Source organism: Mycteria americana, chromosome 19 (assembly GCF_035582795.1).
Source record: "Mycteria americana isolate JAX WOST 10 ecotype Jacksonville Zoo and Gardens chromosome 19, USCA_MyAme_1.0, whole genome shotgun sequence".
Classification (NCBI taxonomy): domain Eukaryota; kingdom Metazoa; phylum Chordata; class Aves; order Ciconiiformes; family Ciconiidae; genus Mycteria; species Mycteria americana.
The window spans coordinates 1,107,539-1,125,636 of NC_134383.1; the positions used below are offsets into that span (position 1 = coordinate 1,107,539).

Sequence of the window (18,098 nt, forward strand, 5' to 3'; positions counted from 1 at the left end):
GTGAGCTCCAATAACTTAAGTCGTGTTTATTTGACAAAAGGAAGGCAAAGCTGAGGCCCACGCCGGTTCGGGGAGGGGAGGCAGCAGGAGGGGAGGAGGGGGCTCCCCGGGGAGGACGCCCCGGGGCTGGGCTGGCCCGGGGCTCCCGCAGCCCGTACCCCCGAGCCCCCCCGGGGGGAAGCGCCCCGGGCAGGGCAGGGAGCAGCCCCGGGGCGGCGGCGGGAGCGGGGCCGGGGTCAGTCCCTGGCCGCGCCGGCCGGCAGCTCAGGCCATGCTCTTCTGGATGTCGTCCAGCAAGGTGATGAAGCGGGTCTTGACGTTCTCGGCGAAGGGGGTGAGGCGCTCCTTGAAGTCCTGCATCAGGGGCGTCATCTTCTCGCGCAGGTTCCTGAGGTGCTCCACCACCTTGGCCTGGTACTCGGCAGCCTGGGGGATGCCCTTCTCCCGGATCTCCTCCAGCTTCTGGCTCAGCTTCTGCCGCAGCTCGTCGCTGTAGGGTGCCAGGTTATTGCGCAGCTCCTCCACGTGCCCGCGCAGGCGGTCCCGCGCCTCCTCGGCCACCGGGGTCAGCTTCTCGTGTATCAGCTCCATCTTCTGCTTGGTCAGCTCCTTCAGCTCCTGGGCCACGGGCGCCAGGCGCTGGCGGTACTGCTCCAGCTCCTCCGTCCACTTGGCAGTGAACTGGTCCAGGAGGGGCCGGATCTTCTCCTTCACGTCTTCCAGGTCCTTGGTCAGCTCCTGGCGCAGGGCCTCCGTGTCCTTCAGCCACATCTCCCGCACCTCCTTGTAGTAGGGGGCCATGTCCTCCCGCAGCTTGGTGACGGCCGCAGCCAGCGTGTCCAGGCTGCTGGTCAGCTTCAGGCTGCGGGGAGCGGAGGGAGGTCACGCCCGGCGCCCGGGGACCCCCCCGCCGCCTCCCCGCCACGCGCCCCCCACTTACTCCAGCTGTTTGCCCACGGCGGAGGACTCCAGCTGGGCGATGGCATCCCTGCCGCTGGTCTTCACCGTCTCCAGGTACACGTCCACCATGTCCCGCAGGCGCTCCAGGGGCTGCTGGGGTTCATCGTGCTGCCAGAAGGAGCGGGCCTGGGTGCCTGCGGGAAGAGCCCGGCGCGCTCAGGACAGGCTGCCCGGCGGGAGCGTGGCGGGGACAGCTCCAGCCCTGCCGCCCTGCCCGTCGCTGCCCCGGGGACCTGCCCGGCTCGGGAGGGGACCAGGGAGCCGCTCGGCTGCAGCCCGCCTCGGAAAGTGCTGTGGAAGCCAGGCGCTTCCAGCAGCGCTCGCGTGGGGCTCAGCTGCCCCGTCCTGCTCCGTCCCGCAGGGGTTTGCAGCGGCCGCCGCCCCAGCCCCAGCCCCAGCCCCGTTTGGACCTACCCGTCAGGCAGAGCAGGGCGAGGGCCACCACCACGGCTCTCATCTTCGCGCTGAACCTGGGGGCAGAGCAAGAGAGTTGGGTGCGGGGAGCCCCGGGCAAAGCCGGCCCCCGCGGGAACTGAGCCCCCCACCCCGGCGCGAGGGGTCCCCGCCGGTGCCGCGGGCGAAGCCTGCGGGACGGTCACCGGTGCTGCCTCCCCGCCCGTGCCGCCGATCCCAGGAGCAGCCGGACTCTGGTCCCTGCGGCTCTGCGGGGGCTCGGGAGCCCCTCCAGCGGCCCGGGCTCTTACCAGCTCTCTCCCGATGCTGCCGTGCTGCCGGTCGTCCCGTCTGAGCCGGCCGCTTCCCCACCGCCGCTATTTATGCCGGAGGGGGCAGTTCCTGCCGGAGATAAGCCAGCGCTGCAGCCCAAGAAATTGCTCCCCGGTGCGGGCGATGTGGCGCGTAGAGTTCAAGGATCGTGCGCGTGGGCCAGCGCCGAGGAGCGCTGGCTTGGCAGGGGCGGCGAGCAAACAGGAGCTCCCCGCGGGACGCGGCTCGCTGGCCAAGGAGCCTGTTTACGCTCCCCGTGACCCAGATTCCTGCTCGCCGCTGCGGCCTCGCCGGGGCCTCTCGGCAGCCCCCGGGGATTGGCCGGCAGCCCGGGGACAAGGTTTACACCCGCAGGGATTTGGCCTGCCGTACCCAGACCCCTCGTCCTCCGCTCGCCACCGCCGTGGGTCTCTGCCCCGTCCTTCCCTCGGCCGGCGAGACTCACGCCGCTCACATCACCCCCTTTTCCCGGCGCACCCCCGACGCGGGGGCCCCGGGAGCTGTGCCCCCGCGCACGCTCACGCCAGCCCTCCCTGGGGGCCTGGGCAGCAAAGCAAAGGCTCGGCCCGGAGCGGACACCAGCCTGGCCACGGCACCCCGGCACGGCCGCCCCGGAACTCCCCCGCCGCAGCTCTGCAGCCGAACCAAGGCGCTGCCCCGTCCCGCTGCCGCCAGGCCAGGGACCCGCAGGAACCGGGCGCCCGGGGCTGAGCCCGGGTGAAGCCGCCTGGCGCGAGGGGCCGGGGAGAAAGGGGGCACGTCCCCCCGACGGCGCCGCAGGGGAGCGTGCGGGCAGCGGGAGGGGCCGGTGAATGCCACGGGGAAGCTGCCCGCTGCGAGAGGAGCAATGCCCCCGCCTCAGAGCAGCACCGGCTCTCCGCAGCCCCGAGCCCAGGCTGGCTCGCTGGGCGCTGCGTGGGCATCCCCGTCCCCTGCGGTGCCGCAGCAGGCTGGAGGCACGGCTCCCTTCCCTCGCCTCTCCTCCCCAGCCTCGCGCGTTCCCCCCCAGAGCTGCCCCGCTGCTGGGAAAGCCCGGCCTCGGAAGGACGCGCTCGACAAGGCGGGTTTGATCCGCAACACCGCGCTTCCCTGCCCACCGAGGGCCGGGGAAAGCAGCGGACGCAGCTGGTTCAGCGCTGCAGCCTCCCGAAGGGACGGCGGAGGCAGGCAGGGAGCTTGCAGCACTCCCGGCCAGCCCAGGCAGGCGCCCAGGGCCCCTCGGGGCTCAGGCCGGGCTCCGAGAGGCAAGAAACGGGGCAGGGAAGAAAGCAGCAGCGACCCCGGCCTCGCAACGGGTAAGAGGGAGCTGGGCGAAGCCGAGGCGCGCAACACCCGGTTGTGTCGGACGCGGGCGGGCAGAGCTGGAGAAGGGCTCTGGCTCCCCGGGGCTCGGGGCCCCTCTCTCCCCGGCAGAGACGGGCCAGCGGCACCACGGCGGCCGTGCCTCCGCAGAGGAGGCGACAGCTCCGGGGACGGATGGAGGACAGGGCGGCTCCGGCGCGGGCCGGGAGCGAGCGCGGCCGCGCTGCCGCACCTTGAGCTTTCGCCCCCGGCCGCCCAGGCCGCTCTGCCTCCGCAGCCGGCGTTGAGCAACAAGGCAAACAGGAGACCAGGGAAGATCATAATCATGGTTTTATTTGTCATGATCCCACTGTCCAACTAATTGACTAGTTGCAAGTGACCCACAAAAAATGGACTGAAGATTTACTGAAACTTTTTTAGTCCAACATAAATGAGGAAGAAAAAAATACTTCTGACATTTCCAAAAAACAGAAATAATAGCAAAGTATATTAATATACATTCAACATATACTGCGCGTATTGATTACTACAATACAAAGCAATGATAAAAAAAAGTGTGATACTGCGAAATGGCACGGTTAAGCGAGTCCCTGCTGTTTCGGATGCTTGCTGTAGGGTGGCCATCGACTCTCCCAGAAATACAGTGTCATGTAAACAAAAGGAACACAAACCAAAGGTACAGAGCGAAAGGCTTTCAGTGTTTCCCGCTCAGGCCCGGCAAGCCCCGCCCGGCTCCCCGCGTCCCCCCGAGCCCGCGGGCGCCGGGCGAGGAAACGCAACCGGAGGGCGGTGCCCCGGCAAGGCCGCGTGGCCCCGGGACGCCGGCAGAAGCAGCGGCCCGGGCGACGCCGCTCGGCGGCTGCAGAGTTTCCTTCCTCTCTGGTTTTCGGGATCGCACAGCCGGTCAGCGTTCTTTTTCCCGGGGCAGGGGAGAAGGGGGAGGCCGGGAAGAGGCAGGGGTAAGGATAGCAAAGTCACCTCTGCCGTGCTGGTTTCACACTTCCTTCTGTGCAAATTCAGGAGGGCTGGGTCGATTTTTTTCCTTTTTTAAAAAATATTCCAGAAAAGTGTCAATACGAAGAATTTGAGCTGTAGCTTGTAAAGTCCCAAAGGCAATGCTGACACCAAGTGCTCCCGAGCCCCGGCTGGGGGGGGCTTCACGCTCTATCCGTCGAGGAAGGGGTGGAAAGAAGGACAAAGAAGAGATCTATGCACGTCTGAACTGTATAAAGGAGAATACCACTGTCGCCACTGGCACGAGAGAGAAAACCAAGTCACAAGTACAATGTCATTAAAAGAAATAAAATACTTTGAACAAAAGGTGCAAGTCACAATTCATATAGAACAGAATCTAGTTAAAAATTTCTCTCAAACAGAAATTCCTTTTGCCTTTTATTAATAACAATAATAATAAAACAACATTTATCAAAAAACAATTCCTACGTGATCAGGAGGGGAAGCTAAGAAAACAAAGAAAAATCTGTCTTCCCTACGTTAAGCCAGGAAAAAGAAAAAAACCCCAAGTCGTATGCGGCTTTGAACAGAACGGGTTAGAGGGGGGCAGGGAAGAGGTGATGCTTTCGGCACACCGACAAACGGAGAGAAGGAACACAAGCAGACAAAGATGAGACAAGAAGCGTATTGCACCAGGGGTGGGTGTTCCCCGCCGGCCGGCCGAGCCCCGGGTGGGACAGGCGATCTGCTGCCGGGGCAGGGGAAGGGCCGCGGCCGGGCTGGCACCGTCCTCGCCCCTCCGCCAGCGCTGCCAGGCTCGGGTCACGCTGGGCCCCTCCCCAGCGCAGAGGGTTACAGAGCGGAAGGACAGCTCGGCCTCCGGGAGCGGCTCCCGAGGGATCCCACCGATCGGACCCCGCTCCGCTCCCGCCTGCTCCTTGCCCCGCCGGGGCGGGCTCCAGGGAGGCTCAGTCCCATCCGCTCGCTGTGCGGGAGCGGAGGCGGGCGGAGGGCCGGAGCGGCCCCCGGGCCCTGGTCAGTAAAAGCCCTCCAAACCAGACTCAGTGCTCAGGCTCCGCGAATCCTCTGCCGACGTGTAGGACTCAGGTTCTCTGGTTATTTCTGTGATAGCTGGAGTTACAGGCAAATATGGCAAAAATTAAAGAAACCAAAGGAACAACACACTGGATGAACTGATTATGAGGAAAAGGGCCATGGTATTCCAGTTAGTCAGAAATACTACGGCAATTTGGCGCAATGCTGCTAGATACTGTTGGTTTAAAATGGACCTTTTCGTTTCAAAGCTGTACGTCAAACCTGCAAGAGAGAGAAGCAGCAGAGATGTTAGGAGACACCGGAGAACGGCAAGTCTGCTGCCACAGTCCTCCACCGCCTGCCCAGTCCAGACCCGCGAGCTACGCCCCAGGAGGGAGACCCCGCCGATGCCACCGGGCTCTGGAAGAGCCGCGAAGGCCCGGAAGGAGGGGTGCTGCCCCTGCACGAACCGGGGGGCAGCAGCCAGCCGCCGGCGCGGAAGCTCAGAGCTGACGGTCTCTCCCCCAGCCTCTGCCCGCAGAGCAAGGGGACGAGGAAGGGGACGCACACGGCCGTCGGGCCGACAAGCCTTTGGGTCTGCCATCGAGGCAACGCCAGGCGTGCAGCTGGAAAGAGAAGGGCCCTTGAATACTCACTCCCTCCTGGTTACACCCCTGCCTGCTCCATCCCAAAGGGCACCTCCGGGTGCTTGTAGCTCAGTAGGACGTCTGTAATACATGTCGATGGGTAACAGGAGGTGTTTAGATGCTGGCTGCCATCACCTAGGTTGGGGTGCTCTTGACCTTCCAAACTCTCCCCGCATTCTGTAAGGTCAAAGAGCAACATCAGAGTTTGCACAAGGAGCACCACGGAGTTACAGCTCCAGCGTGGGGATCGGGCCAGCAGGCTGCCATGGCCTAAAGGGTCGCCTCGCAGGCAGGGCCGCCCCGTGTTTCTCCGGGAAGCCTAGATCACTGCTCCCACCAGCCCGGGCTCCGACCGCCAGCAGCACCCGAGGAGCCGCCCTCCATCAGCACGCGCTCCCCCGCAGCCCGTGAACCTGCCCGCTCCCTGCGGGCACCGCTCACCGGAGGAGAGGTGGCTTTGCCACACAGACTGCGAGCTGGTCCTCTGGGTTCCTGGCCCAGACCCCCCGTGCCGTGCCTCTGCAGCTCGGCCAGGTCCTTACCCTCGCTCTCCCTGTCGCGCAGCTGCTGACTGGCCATCAGCGACGACTGGCTGAGGACGGCATCAGACATCCGAGCAGAGCTTAGTGCTTTTCCTGCCATTAAACTCATTCCAGGCAAGTTATCTAACTGCACCTGCGGAGACAGCAGGACGCAAGTCAAAGGGGGGTCGGGACGAGGCGCTCTGCTGCTCCCCCAGCTCTCGGACAGGCTGCCCGGGGAGCTTCTGCAAGCCTTCAGCGAGGGTTTCTAAGTACAAGCAAAAACCGTACATCGGGTACAGCTTAGGCGCAGCCGATGTCCCCTCGGCACAAGAACGGACTGGGCAGTCCGAGCCCCTTCCAGGCCTGCGCTGAGCTAACTCGGGAAGAGCCCTTCTCATTTATAGCCGAAGGGAGCTGTAGCAAAGACGGCATCGAGCTCTGGGCAGGACAGTTCCCGGTGGGCCAAAACACAGGGGAAGCGGAGCAGCCGCCCTCTGCTCTCGGTCAAGGTCTGGGCTGCCACGGCCAGCCCGTTCAGCAGCACTGCAGAACCGAAAGCTGGGCTTGCCGTGCCTGCAAAGCCCTCCGGGGCCAGAGCCAGGCCCGGGGCAGCCCAGACCGCTCCATCAGAAGGACCTCGGGGGACCACGAGCGAAGGAGGAGCACTTCCATATTGGTCTCTGCTACAACGTTTTCAGCGTTAAGCGAGCAGGACGTACTAACTGAAGCGTCCCCACGGCTTTTCATTCCCAGCAGCCCCGCAGAGCAGGGTGCTGCCTTTCCCGTATGACACCTCGTACATAACCCGCACGCAGCACGGAAGCTCTGCGCTGCCTTAAGCCCTGCACGGGCCTCTTCAAACCTACGTAGGCATCATCACTGTTCTGAATGGTGTGATGTCTCTGCAGGGTCCTGGGCCGCGGGTGCTCGCTGGAGGCGGGTCGCACAGGGTAGCCCAGTCCGTTGTGGTCAGGCACCTGCATCGCCTGGCCGGGGGAACTCCTGTCCATACAGTTCCCTACGATGGACTCTTGAAAAACCAGACAAGACAGAAAAACGACAGATTAGTACAAGGAACCCGCAGCTCTCAGAGACGCGCGCCACCGCAGAACCGCGGGACTGAGGCGTGACGGCATGAACACACGCTCGTCGCTGGCAGACCAGCGTGCTGCTGGCCGGGGGGAAAGGGACCCCCGGCTGCTCTTGTCGAAGTGATGCAGCACCAGGGCTGCCCCAGATGGCACTCGGGCAGGCTTCTCCCTCCAGCACCGAGATCCCAAAGATCCCAAAAGATCTCAATGCTAGCTGCCTCTGATCAGGCCTACAGAAGCAGCCTGAAATTGGAGGGACAGGAGCACCACAGCACAGGAACCGGACCCTTTCTGACTGCATCCCAGCACTGCCGCCTTCCCCTCGAGCCCGAGCTCGCCCTCCTCCCTCCATCGCCCACATCATTACACAAGAGCGGAGGGAGAAGCGTCTCCCCGGCCTCCAACACGGGATGTTCTAGCAGGGCCCCTTGGCAACTGTAAGCAACATAATCTCGCTGGAAGAGCTGGCCAGGATGTTTGCTTTTATCAGATGACTTCTCCCTACCCTCCTACAGTCTGGCCGTAGGACTACATGAGTGTTCTGCCTGGCAAAGTCCATCTGCACCGCAAGCTCTTATGACCGAGGGTAAAGGCTACATTCCTATCAAGCAAAACCTCTCGTCATCAAGTACACGATGTTTTGAATAAAGTCCTGAGGTATGGAAAAGCCTGTCATTGGATCCGATGCACGTAAACAGCTCGCTCTCGGCGAGTAGTCCTGCGGAGCACAAACACGCGGACGCGGCCACGAGCACTAGGGAGCTGCCCTGAAATGACACAGCTGCAGGTAGATCCCCCGGCCAGAGCTATCAGCTTTCACGGGGCTTTGGCCAGCGGGAAGCAATCTCCCGCTGTGCCGGGACACCACACCTCCTGGCCGGGACCGCAACTGTGAGATGCCAGAAAGATGCTCCCCAAAGAGACCTGTCCGTAAAGTTACCCGGACCCGAACGAGACCCCATCCCAGGCACAGCCTGCCACCTGAGCTCTCCGCGCCGCTCCCGGGCACGCGAGCGCACCGCTCCCCATGCCCTGCCTCCCTCAGAGGCATGGAGGATCCTGCAGGAACCCTGTCCCAGGGCAGTCGGAGATACAGCCGGCCGGCCTCCCCCTTCCTTTGCACAACCGTGGGGTTACGTGCGGTTAACAGTCAGCTTTCCCGGAAAAACAAGAAGGAAAACATGAGGTAACAGATGTTGGCGGAGCAGTGCCACCCACACACTGCTCAGGACGCCGCTCCAACTGTGGGAACAGTTGTTCGGGCCGGCAGCCTGCTTCTCCAGCTCCACAAACAGCCCCGATGCCGAAGCGCTCCCGCAGCCAGGCCCAGCAGCGAGCCCCCCGCACCAGCCCCTGCGCTGCAGGTGCCCAGGCACGGTGGGACGAGTCCCCCTGACCTGGAATAGCCCTGACCCGAAAGACAACCCCACGCTTCCCCTTGCCAGCACAGCACCTCTGGGGATGCAGCTCAGGCCGCAGGGGCAGGACGGCCTGAATTCGCGCTCCTTTCCCTGCCCCAACCCGGCTCCAGCAGCAGGAAAGCCTTTCATCCCCACATCCACGGGGGACGGGGCTCCTGTGCCAGGCGGCCTTTGTGTCGGCACGGCATGTGACACTGGCACCCCGGGCAGGGCCACCGCCGCCAGCGCAGCTCCTTCAGTGCCGAGGCGAGGCAGGTTTCCCATGGGCAGCGTTCCCAGCCCCGCGATGGCTAGGCTGGAGCAAAACTGGAGCAGAGCCGTTCAAAGGCGGTTTAGTGACATCCTAAACACAGATTTGGTCGACACTCTCACGGTCTCCAGCTGCCATCTCTGGCAGATGCTCAACAGACAAGCCAGGGCTTTTTGATCAGGGTCTACACGCTCTGTTGGAAGGCACAGATACTCCCGAGCCACTGCAAAGTTACACCCCGCTCTAGGGAAAACACACTTGGTGACCCGGGGCAGAAGAGAAGATACCCCCCGTCTCAAGAGAAGCTGTGGCCTCGTAACACAGTATAGGGAAAATAATGGGAAAACCCAGGGATGTGGCTGAGAAAGCCCAGCCGTCGGCACCAGCGCTCGGGGAGAGGAGCCACGCTTGGCCAGGGCAAGTCTCCTTGGTCGCCCCTCGGTGCTCGTGCACAGCGCGCTTGGGAACGCTGGAGCTGCACTACACGCGAGCGAGCGAAGCGCCAGCGCGCTAGCGGCGTGTACGCGGAGGTTTTGTAGGATGTAATTGTAGGTAAGGGTACCTAGGCAGCTTAGATGTCGACTCTGCGCGGAACCAAAGCGGCGCAGGCCTGATTCCAAGTGGGTTATTGAAGCCAGGAGGAAAGAAGTGCGAGCAGTTGCATCTCAGGACATAGTTTACTACGTGAACCCTCCAAACAGCCCTGTCAGAAGGGCTTACACAACACTATTTGTAAACATTTACTTGCTTTTACTCATTTACAAAGTCTTGTAGTCTAAAGTCCTTTTCCCTTGTGTAACCGGTTCTAGCACCATCAGTACGGGGGCACAAATTTAGCTCCTGGCTTCATTAAATCTCGTGGTTCATCTAACAGTCTACGGTATCACGATGCAAACTCATGATTCGGTACAAAACGCACCTCCAGAGCTTCCAACCTCCGCTCAACCTGGGGCTATTCTCCCCTTTCGTGCTTCAAGCACTGCAGGGAAACTGAGGTCCAAGAGCAAACACATCGGTAATCCAAAATTTAAGAAGACTTCAGAAAAGCCGTGCCTTGTCCCTACCCCCCGCTCGCGCTCCAAGGGGCCAGGGCTTGGCATGCCCGCTCTGCCCTCCGAGCCAGTCTGTTCCAACCCAGTACTTTCCCAACAAACCCGCGCTGTGTCCCCAAACAAAGCCATGCCTCCTGCGCCCTGGACACTGCTCCTCTGCAACAGGGTCCTCTGTGCCAAGGGCAAGCTGATGGCTTCAGACCAGCACAACTCAGTCCTGCAGTGAATACTGATCCAGCCAGCTGGGCCCAGAAAGCCTCTCTTCAACGCCCTCTTAGCAAGGGGCGAGGATGGTGTTTTTCATACAGAGAAGGCCTGTAGTCACAGCTCAGGCAGGAATTTCTCTTACAGTGCACCGCTGCCAACGCAGCCACCGAGGAGCAAAGGCGCAACTGCTTCCAACTAGCAGAAAAGGTCTTCGGACGCTAATGGCAAGTTTAAACTCACTTTCTTCAGAATCAACCCCTTCTAGTTCAAGCGGGGCTAGAGTCTCGCTGCTGCTTCCCAAAGCGCCAGAGGGGCTGCTGCAAGGCGGCCTTAGCCGCGAGACATTTACCACCACTCCTACGGCGCACCTTTGCGGAAGCTTCCGCAGTGCCAGGACTCAAGGGCCCGTTCCCAGGAGAAGGGATACGCCTGGGGGGTACTGGCGTGCCTGGGGGTACGCTAGTAACTTAACTGTTTCTAGCCCGTCGCTTACACAGGATGGGGAACATCACCAACACGAATAAATACGTCACCAGCACACAGCATCCCTGAAAAGATGGCAGTATCCTGGGACCTGGTCTTTACCTGCCTGCAGAAGTAGGTCAAATTCCAAAGAGAATCAGCCGGTCGGGTTCCCTTCTTATTTAACGCTGTTTATTAGAGAGACTATGCCTGCAATTTACTTCAGGCCACAAAAGCCAGAAAGAATCTAGGTAATTCCGTGCTATGCAAAATATGTCACGAAACCCTCGCCGTGCTGGGTAGAGACGGTGTCCTCCGGCAGGAAGGCAAGCGGCACGCAGCCAGCACGGGAGAGCGTTTCGTCTACGCGAGCAGCAGGAAGCCTTACCTCTGCTGGGCACCTTATTCCTACTGAATCCAGCAGCGGGCTGATGTCTGTATTGGTGCGTCCCCAACTCCTGCGCGTGATTAGCAGTTCCTAGCAAAGATTCTGGGTCCCCATGCCCTCCTGCATTTACAAGCAGAGGGGTCTCGTGGCAACCTTTGGTCAATGTGTTTGAACTCTTACTGTCTGGAAAGCTGTCCCTGGCACCCTCGCACGCGCAGTCCTCCTCCATGCTCTCCGAATGGAACAGGGCTGGCTGGTGTACGTATCCGTGCGGCGGCACTGACGCGGGTACCTGCTGGATACATTCTTGCGCCCTGATTTTTAAGAGATGCTGGGGGCTGTTCTGTGGGTGGTACGTGTCAGCGCTCTGATAAGGCAAAGACAACGACTGGCGCTCCGAGAGGTTCTGTCCCACGCTGCTGCCCATATTCCCAGCATCCCCTTGACTCATATGCCTGAACAACTCTTGAAATTCTTGCTGCTGCTGCTGCTGCTGCCGCCGTTTGATGAGCTGTGCAAATTCTGCCTGGGGCAGCCGCATGTCCGTGTGCCCCGTGAGCGAGTGCCGGGGAGAAAGCAGTCCCTGGAGGATGTGCGGTACCTGCTGGTGTCGGCTGTAGTCGGGAGGCGTTGGGGACAACAGTGCTTGCTGTAGTGCCGATGCAGTGTAGTGCTGCTGCTGCTGATGTGCATTTTGAGGGAAACTGGGATACTGGTCAAGCTGCGGGACTTTCAGAGCCTGCTGAGCTGGAGGAAACCCAACTCCTCCCGACGGGCTGTAGTTGCTGGGGGAAACGCGAGGCTGCTCTGGGAACAGGTGGGGGTGTAAGTGCACCTGGTCGTAGTTGGCGGGGGGATACCTGTTCACGTTCAGACTGCGAAGAACAGAAAAGAACAAGTGACCGCTCTGCAGCAGCTCCGGCTCGGCTCGGCATGCCGGGCTGTACCTTCCCCGGTCAGGAGGCAGACAGAGCTGCTTCTGGGCAGGAGGTGCTCCCTAAGCCGCGCGATACAGCAGCCCCGCAGACTCCCAGAGCCCCGACCGGGCTCGGGAACCGCTGCCCAGGGGCAGGGAGACAGCCCGCTCCCCGAAACCAGCGCGGGGCAGCCCCGGCTGGCGAGGAAACCACGCCTCAGCCCGAGACATCTGCCCCCGCTTCTTCCTCCCTACTCCCAGCTCGGGGAAGCGGCGCAGAGGCGGCCGGGGGCCTTACCTGTGCGACTCGGCGCTGTCGGCACTGAGCTGCTTGGACAGCTGCCTGTGGCCGTAGGTGAGGGAGGCCATCAGGTTGGCGCGGTGCTGCATCTGGATCTGGTTGGCGCTGGGGCTGATGGGCATGCCCCGCGCGTGGGAGGACATGCCCTGCCCGGCCACAGAGGCCCCTTGCAGGAGGTTGTTGCTGACCATGTCGCCGGGCTCCTGCACTTGGATAGTGACCTGCTGAGGCTGCGACTGCTGCTGCAGGCCCAGGCACGTCAGCCCCATGTTTGGGGGAGGGGAACAGTTACCGGACTGTGGGAAGATTGTGTTGTGGGACGGCATCCCTTGGAACTGGGACTGGGAGGCGGCACCTACAAGGAACAAAGACCCTCAGCACCCGCGCCAGCCTGCGGCAAGGCTCGGGAGCGAGATGGGCCCCGCGCAGGAGCTGCCGCTCTTCTGGGCCGCACTGGGAGTCCCAGTACGTGTCTGCGGGTGGTGAGGAGCGCTACTCCCGACCGCTCCGTCACGCCGCGCCAGCGTGCAAAGGTCACAGCTAGAGCCCCTTGCACAGAAAGAGAAACAAAGCAGAGTTGACAGTGATTTGCATAAACCCGAGAATATCAGCCCTTCCTCCCCACCCCCGGGAGCGATAAGTAAGGATCTTATGACAAGAAACCCAACAGCACATTCCAGCTGGCAGCTCCTCGCAAGCTCTCGATAACACCAGCCCTCGCTGCCAGATGGAGAATCTTTTACATCATCAGCAAACCGCGCAAGGACTAGGCCGCAGGGGGGAACCGAAGCCCCCGGCACCCCCACGCACTGTTTTCCTCGGAGGTTTGATAGGACCATACGGTTCTGCCAAGTGGCCCGCCCAGAGGAGCGCAGATGGCTCGGTAAACTGTCAGCGCTTACCGTGGGGCTGGAGCACGCTGCTGCTCACAGGAGGTGGGCTGCTGTTTGGTTGCCTGAAGAGATGGTTATTAGGGTGGTTCGGGGGTGGGCTGGATGGCTGAATCCGTAACCTGTGCAGGGAAACAAGCACCTTTTCATCATGCCCGCTCCTCATTAAGATGCCTTGTCAACTGTGAGAGCTGACGCCAAATGCCGCGCTTCTCTTCTTTTAAATAAAGCCCTGGTTTGGGATCCCAAGCTCTTTACAGCTTGGCTTCTCTTCTGAGAGCCACCTGACTTGCCCAAGTCACGCAGGTAGTGAGCGTAACCCGGCGGCTACAACAGAAACCCGGGCACAAGGACACCGCAGGCTCGCCTCCTGACTCGCTGTGGCCAGCGAGAAACCTTCTGTTCTCCTTTCCCGCATTTCAGCCTGCCTCACCTACAAGTCAGGGGGCTGAAGCCAAGGACGGTTACCTAAGCAAAAGCCTAAAAAGGCGCGAGACGTCCAGCAGCAGCTCTGAGCAGAAAGCATGAGAGAAACCGGCCGCTGAAGGGAACGCATTTTCAAGCCGGTCAAACGGCAGAACTGCCAATCATCTGTTCAAAGCAGATTTGTGCCTTTGAATCATGTTTCTCTACTTCTAAAAGTCCTTCAGACAGAATCCAGCTAAAAGCACCAGGCACATTCACCTGGGACCTGGCTATGTCATTCTAACTTTATACGCTTCCAACTCGGCCCTGGACTGTCCTAAGCGCGTTAGCTCACCCCTGGGCTTGAGAGTAAGAGTAAAACGCATTCCCCTGAGCTTTACTAAAGCAATTTCTTTACCTCTGAAGCTGGTGAGTGAGCAGAGCTGGCTGGTTTTCACATGGAGCTTGCAAGGGTGGAGATGGCTGGGGTGGCCGGATACAGTCCTGAACCAGGCACCAGAAAAAAAACCAAGAAGTTTTTGCAATCAATAACGTCTCGACTGGTAAATTTAGAAAACACTGATTGGCGAAATAGGACATATCCAGATTCACCAAATACTCGACCCCTGACTGTGGCTCTGGCTATCGCAGCAGCTGTGCAAACATCGCTGCTGAAGTCCTTCAGGCTTGCTCCTCATTACAGCAAGCCGAGCAATCTGCTCTCCTCAGTCCCACTGGGACCTGCTCAGTAGCTGTATCTGCAGCAATGCAGGAGAACACAGCTAAGACTTCAGAAGGTCTGCCTCAGGCTCCAGTACCTGAATCTGCTGATGAAGGATCTGATGGTGCTGCTCCTGCTGGTACAACATGTGCTGCTGCTGTGTCTTCTCCAGCGTCCTCTCGTCCATGTGCCCACCATACATCTTCTGAAGCTGCTCACACTCCTGTAATGAATCCAACGCACCCTCTAAGCGACCTTTTTGTGCACGGCACACTTGCTGTGCAAAAAGGCACTTTCCACAGCCTACCCGTCTGAAAACGCCAGTAAAGAAAGCCTAATCCATTTAATTTGACAGAATCACGTGTGTAACACAGCTAGCCCAAGCCTTAGACAACAGAAAAGAAACGGATGCACATGGCACCAAGCTGGTACCATTGCGTTCCCTTAAAATGCAAGCACAAAGCCCTAGTAACGATAACTGCAGGGCGAAGAGAGCACCTCGTATTTCTACCATGTTGCAAGGTGAAGGTCCTGTCCTGGGGCCAAACCCCACTCAAGCCACCAATAAGCCGTGCGCTGGCTGCATCGGGAACAGCATACGACGCGCTCCAAACGCTGGCAGTAGGAACTGCCCCTTTCCCAGGACACCCTGGAACAGCCCCAAAACTTTGCTGCCACAGCAGCCGCAGTCCGACAGTGGCGGCGGGACCCGCGAGGCAGGCAGAACAGCCCACGCGGGGGCACGGCACGTGGTTTGCTCCCCAGAAAGAGGGGGGTGGAAGCCCCCAGTGTTCCCAGCTTGCAGGTGAACAGCACGTACGTTTCGAGGACACTCAGCAGGGCTGCTGCAGATAGGCAGAGGGGAACAGCTCCTCGGCTGGAAAGCCACTGCGTGTCCACAGCCATTAGCGGTAAAGATTTCACCCTTTGCTTCCTGAAGCAGCAAGGCTGAGACAATAAAAAGCCCCTGCAGAGGCTCTTCCGAGGCCCCCGCCCCTCTTACCTGCTGAAGCTGTTTGATGCTACTGTTATTGCCCATCTTCTCCAGGTGGGCTTTGAAAGCCTGGATGCTGGCAGCACCATCAGAGAAGCGCCGAACCGGGGAGAAGCGTTCGGTGGGGAGGTGCAGAGTGTTTGAGTCCTTGTAAATAGAACTGAACACATGGGGAAGTGGGTTAGTGATACCAGCTAAAAACCAAACTCCGGTACAGAGACATTTAATTTACACCAGCCATGCTAAGTTCTACCTGCCCACTCACCCCGAATAAATCATGTTTTAGATCGAGACATAAAGTGCCATCATCACTGTGAAGAGGAAACAGGATTACCAAGTATCCTCGGTGCCTGGGCAGATAAATGTGTTTTAAGGTTGGAGACGACTCAGCCACAAAGCAGATTCCAGATGGGCAGCAACTCACTGCCCATCCATACAGATGCACCTATCCCTCAGATGAAAAAGGTTTACAGAAACCATTCAGCATCCTAAAAATGTAAATTCACCTCTTCAGTAGCCACTTCCTGAGCCTTCCAGCTCCCCAGGGCCCCTGCCTACATCTGATGCCTGAGGAAAACAGGAGGGGCACGTGGACAAAGGAGCCTGACGTGTTCTGCAGCCTCTGAGGAAGAAGGGGGGCTGGCATCCGTGCTTAGAGATGCACCGAATTAAAAAAAGAGGGCAGGAACGTAACTCCGTGCAGTAGGGGAAATCTTTCTACTGCATTAACCAAGCTGTCACTTCACATCCAGAGTCTCCCAGTTGCCTGGATGCTTGGCACTGGGCAATCAGAACGGGTACCTTTGAAAAGCAGACATAGCCACTATCGAGGCAACTCTGCCCAGGGAACTACGAGCGCTCTCCCTTCACAATGAGGTTTCTTCTTCACCATCAGAGGGAGCCAGATTTTTTTTCAGGAGCTGTTTTCTCCCAGAGTTGGGGCTCCCCATCATCAAAGCCAAGCGCTAAGCTCCTGCCCTGCCATCAGGTGCGACCTGTATTCTCGTTAGCAAAGCTAACTTTCCACACACACATCACAATGTGCCTCATAACCAACAGAATCAGGTTTCTCTGCCTGCCCCGGTGGTTTCTGTCCAAATGCAATCTATAAAACCCAGCAAACAATACTTAATGGTACAGGCTCCGACCGTGGCCTTTGTGAGAAGGTCACGGAGATGTGGTGTTTACAGCACCTCCTGGCACTAAACCCAACAGGAGCCCACCTGGCTGCACGCTGGCGTGGCCCTGAACTGCATTACTGCAGGCACGTTACTGCCACGGCTACTCGCAATATGGCTCTCTACTGAAGCCTCTCCCAAGAAGGAAAGCTATTTCTCCTGGAGAGATAGTCACCTCCCTTCTCAGAAGGTGACTGATGCTGGACCATTTCCAGCATGCTGGGTTCAGTTCCTGTCACTTGGTCTGCCTTAGCAGGAGGTACTTCAGTTTCTACAGATGACACACAACTTTCTTCCAAGGACAGAGCCGTGCCCCTGCCTTTTGATGCCATCCCACCCGTTATCGTGATCCATTTGCCCTCCTGTTGTACTGACGGAAAGCAGAAGCTACAGATGAAACTACGCTGAGGCTCCCCAACCCGTGTGGCCAAGGCAGAACAATTGTACTGCCTTGTACGATTGTTGTACTTCAATTCTGCTTTCAGATACCAAGTTACCGTGACCAAAAACAGGTGCTACGCAAGAAGATGGCTTAAAATCTGTTAAGTGCTAAAATAAAACCCACCTGCCATTCAATAACAGAGGTCTATTTATGTGATGACACAAGACTGCTAATGGTTTCTGTGCCATATGTGTCTTGGACACAACACGGGGCAATCTGTTTGGGCCACGGTCAGACGAAGTGTCCGTGATTTCGCAGGTAAAACGTGAGGCAGGCTCACAGCACGTTATGACACCGAGGGTGGAATGAGCAGATACCACCCTGTTCGTGATGCAACAGCCTCAGGACTCCAGAGCCAAGAGGCAGAGGTGACACAACATATTTACAGGGGAAGTGTGTTTTAACAGTCTTGTTTAAAAAAGAAAAAAAAAAAAAAATCAATTCCTGCAGTGCATGAGGGACCCGGCTTACCTTTACGACTTGAAGCAATCTTTAAAGCAGGACACAGCACATTCTGGTTGTTTTGCAAGCTGCACTCCTCCTCCTATCAAGCTGTGACCCTAGAAATCTTTCCCCTCCTGCTCTTCCCATCCCCCAGGCACCTCTGTGAGGGAGTAACTTCAGGGTATAGAGGTGCTTATCTTGGTTTTCTGGAGTTCCAGCGTGGCACTAGCACTGTCTCAGCCTGCTCAGAGTTCACCTGTCTCTGCTGATTACATCAGTGCTCAGCTCAGCAGGTATCTGGCTACAATAAAAAGCGCTTTGTCAAGCCTGCCAGCGTGAGCTGGCTGGGAGCTGGAACACAAGCACCAGTCTGGCCTGGCAGGCGACTGCTTTCTCAACAGTCAAGACCAACAGGCAGCAAACTCTGCAGTTTGCAGCTGGTTTGCACTCGCAGCACGGAGAGGTTCAGAGCACCGGTTTTTAAGCTCCCTCGGTGGCATTAGCATCTCTGGTGCGCTGCTGCGGCAAGGCCTCTGTGTCAAATTAACACCTCTCTCCATCCGGAGCGCCCCACCCACGCATTTTGAGTGCGTTCAGACCCAATCTGCAGAGGTTCCCTCTTTCCCAGACATTGTGATTTTGTTTTTTTCTTCCCACCCCAGCTTCCTTTCCCCACGCCATTCCCATCGGGGGTTCAGATCAGAAATAAAATGACTCTTGAGGAGCTTTGCAAAGAGAACTTGCAGTCAAAACACACAACTCTGGTGCAGAACAGTGAGGTTTTTAAG

At 59.0% G+C, this 18,098-nt stretch overlaps 3 protein-coding genes across 8 annotated transcripts in view; 1 reads left to right on the top strand and 2 right to left on the bottom strand.

Annotated features, from left to right (window-relative positions):
- Positions 1-11: 11 nt before the first annotated feature.
- APOA1 (apolipoprotein A1) lies at positions 12-1,697 on the bottom strand. Its single transcript, XM_075521288.1, has 4 exons — positions 1,665-1,697; positions 1,375-1,430; positions 941-1,094; positions 12-862 (listed from the first exon to the last, which is right to left on the bottom strand). Exons 2-4 carry the CDS (start codon positions 1,415-1,417, stop codon positions 265-267), a joined length of 795 nt encoding a protein of 264 aa, XP_075377403.1. The 5' UTR covers positions 1,418-1,430; positions 1,665-1,697; the 3' UTR covers positions 12-264.
- A 1,603-nt stretch (positions 1,698-3,300) lies between these two features.
- The window catches only part of SIK3 (SIK family kinase 3), a 91,689-nt gene continuing 76,891 nt past the window's right edge, over positions 3,301-18,098 (bottom strand). For 5 of the 6 annotated variants that reach the window (XM_075521034.1, XM_075521032.1, XM_075521031.1 and 2 more), the window contains 10 exons: positions 15,256-15,406; positions 14,350-14,475; positions 13,950-14,035; positions 13,139-13,248; positions 12,234-12,591; positions 11,020-11,894; positions 7,015-7,178; positions 6,167-6,299; positions 5,634-5,801; positions 3,301-5,259 (listed from right to left, as the gene is read on the bottom strand). In XM_075521034.1, coding sequence (XP_075377149.1) covers positions 5,644-5,801; positions 6,167-6,299; positions 7,015-7,178; positions 11,020-11,894; positions 12,234-12,591; positions 13,139-13,248; positions 13,950-14,035; positions 14,350-14,475; positions 15,256-15,406 — 2,161 coding nt within the window. In that variant the 3' untranslated portion in view covers positions 3,301-5,259; positions 5,634-5,643. The remainder of the gene's footprint in view (positions 5,260-5,633; positions 5,802-6,166; positions 6,300-7,014; positions 7,179-11,019; positions 11,895-12,233; positions 12,592-13,138; positions 13,249-13,949; positions 14,036-14,349; positions 14,476-15,255; positions 15,407-18,098) is intronic. The other variant, XM_075521030.1, reaches the window with a different exon arrangement.
- Positions 10,230-18,098, top strand: part of SIDT2 (SID1 transmembrane family member 2) — a 103,378-nt gene continuing 95,509 nt past the window's right edge. Inside the window, exon 1 of the mRNA XM_075521041.1 lies at positions 10,230-10,233. The gene's annotated coding sequence lies outside the window, so the exon portion shown is untranslated. The remainder of the gene's footprint in view (positions 10,234-18,098) is intronic.

Coding starts and splice junctions, on each gene's coding strand:
- APOA1 (XM_075521288.1), bottom strand. CDS start 1,417: ATGAGAGCCGTGGTGGTGGCCCTCGCCCTGCTCTGCCTGACGG. Junction 1,095..1,374: donor CGCCCTGCTCTGCCTGACGG/GTAGGTCCAAAC, acceptor CTCTTCCCGCAG/GCACCCAGGCCCGCTCCTTC. Junction 863..940: donor GCCGTGGGCAAACAGCTGGA/GTAAGTGGGGGG, acceptor CGCTCCCCGCAG/CCTGAAGCTGACCAGCAGCC.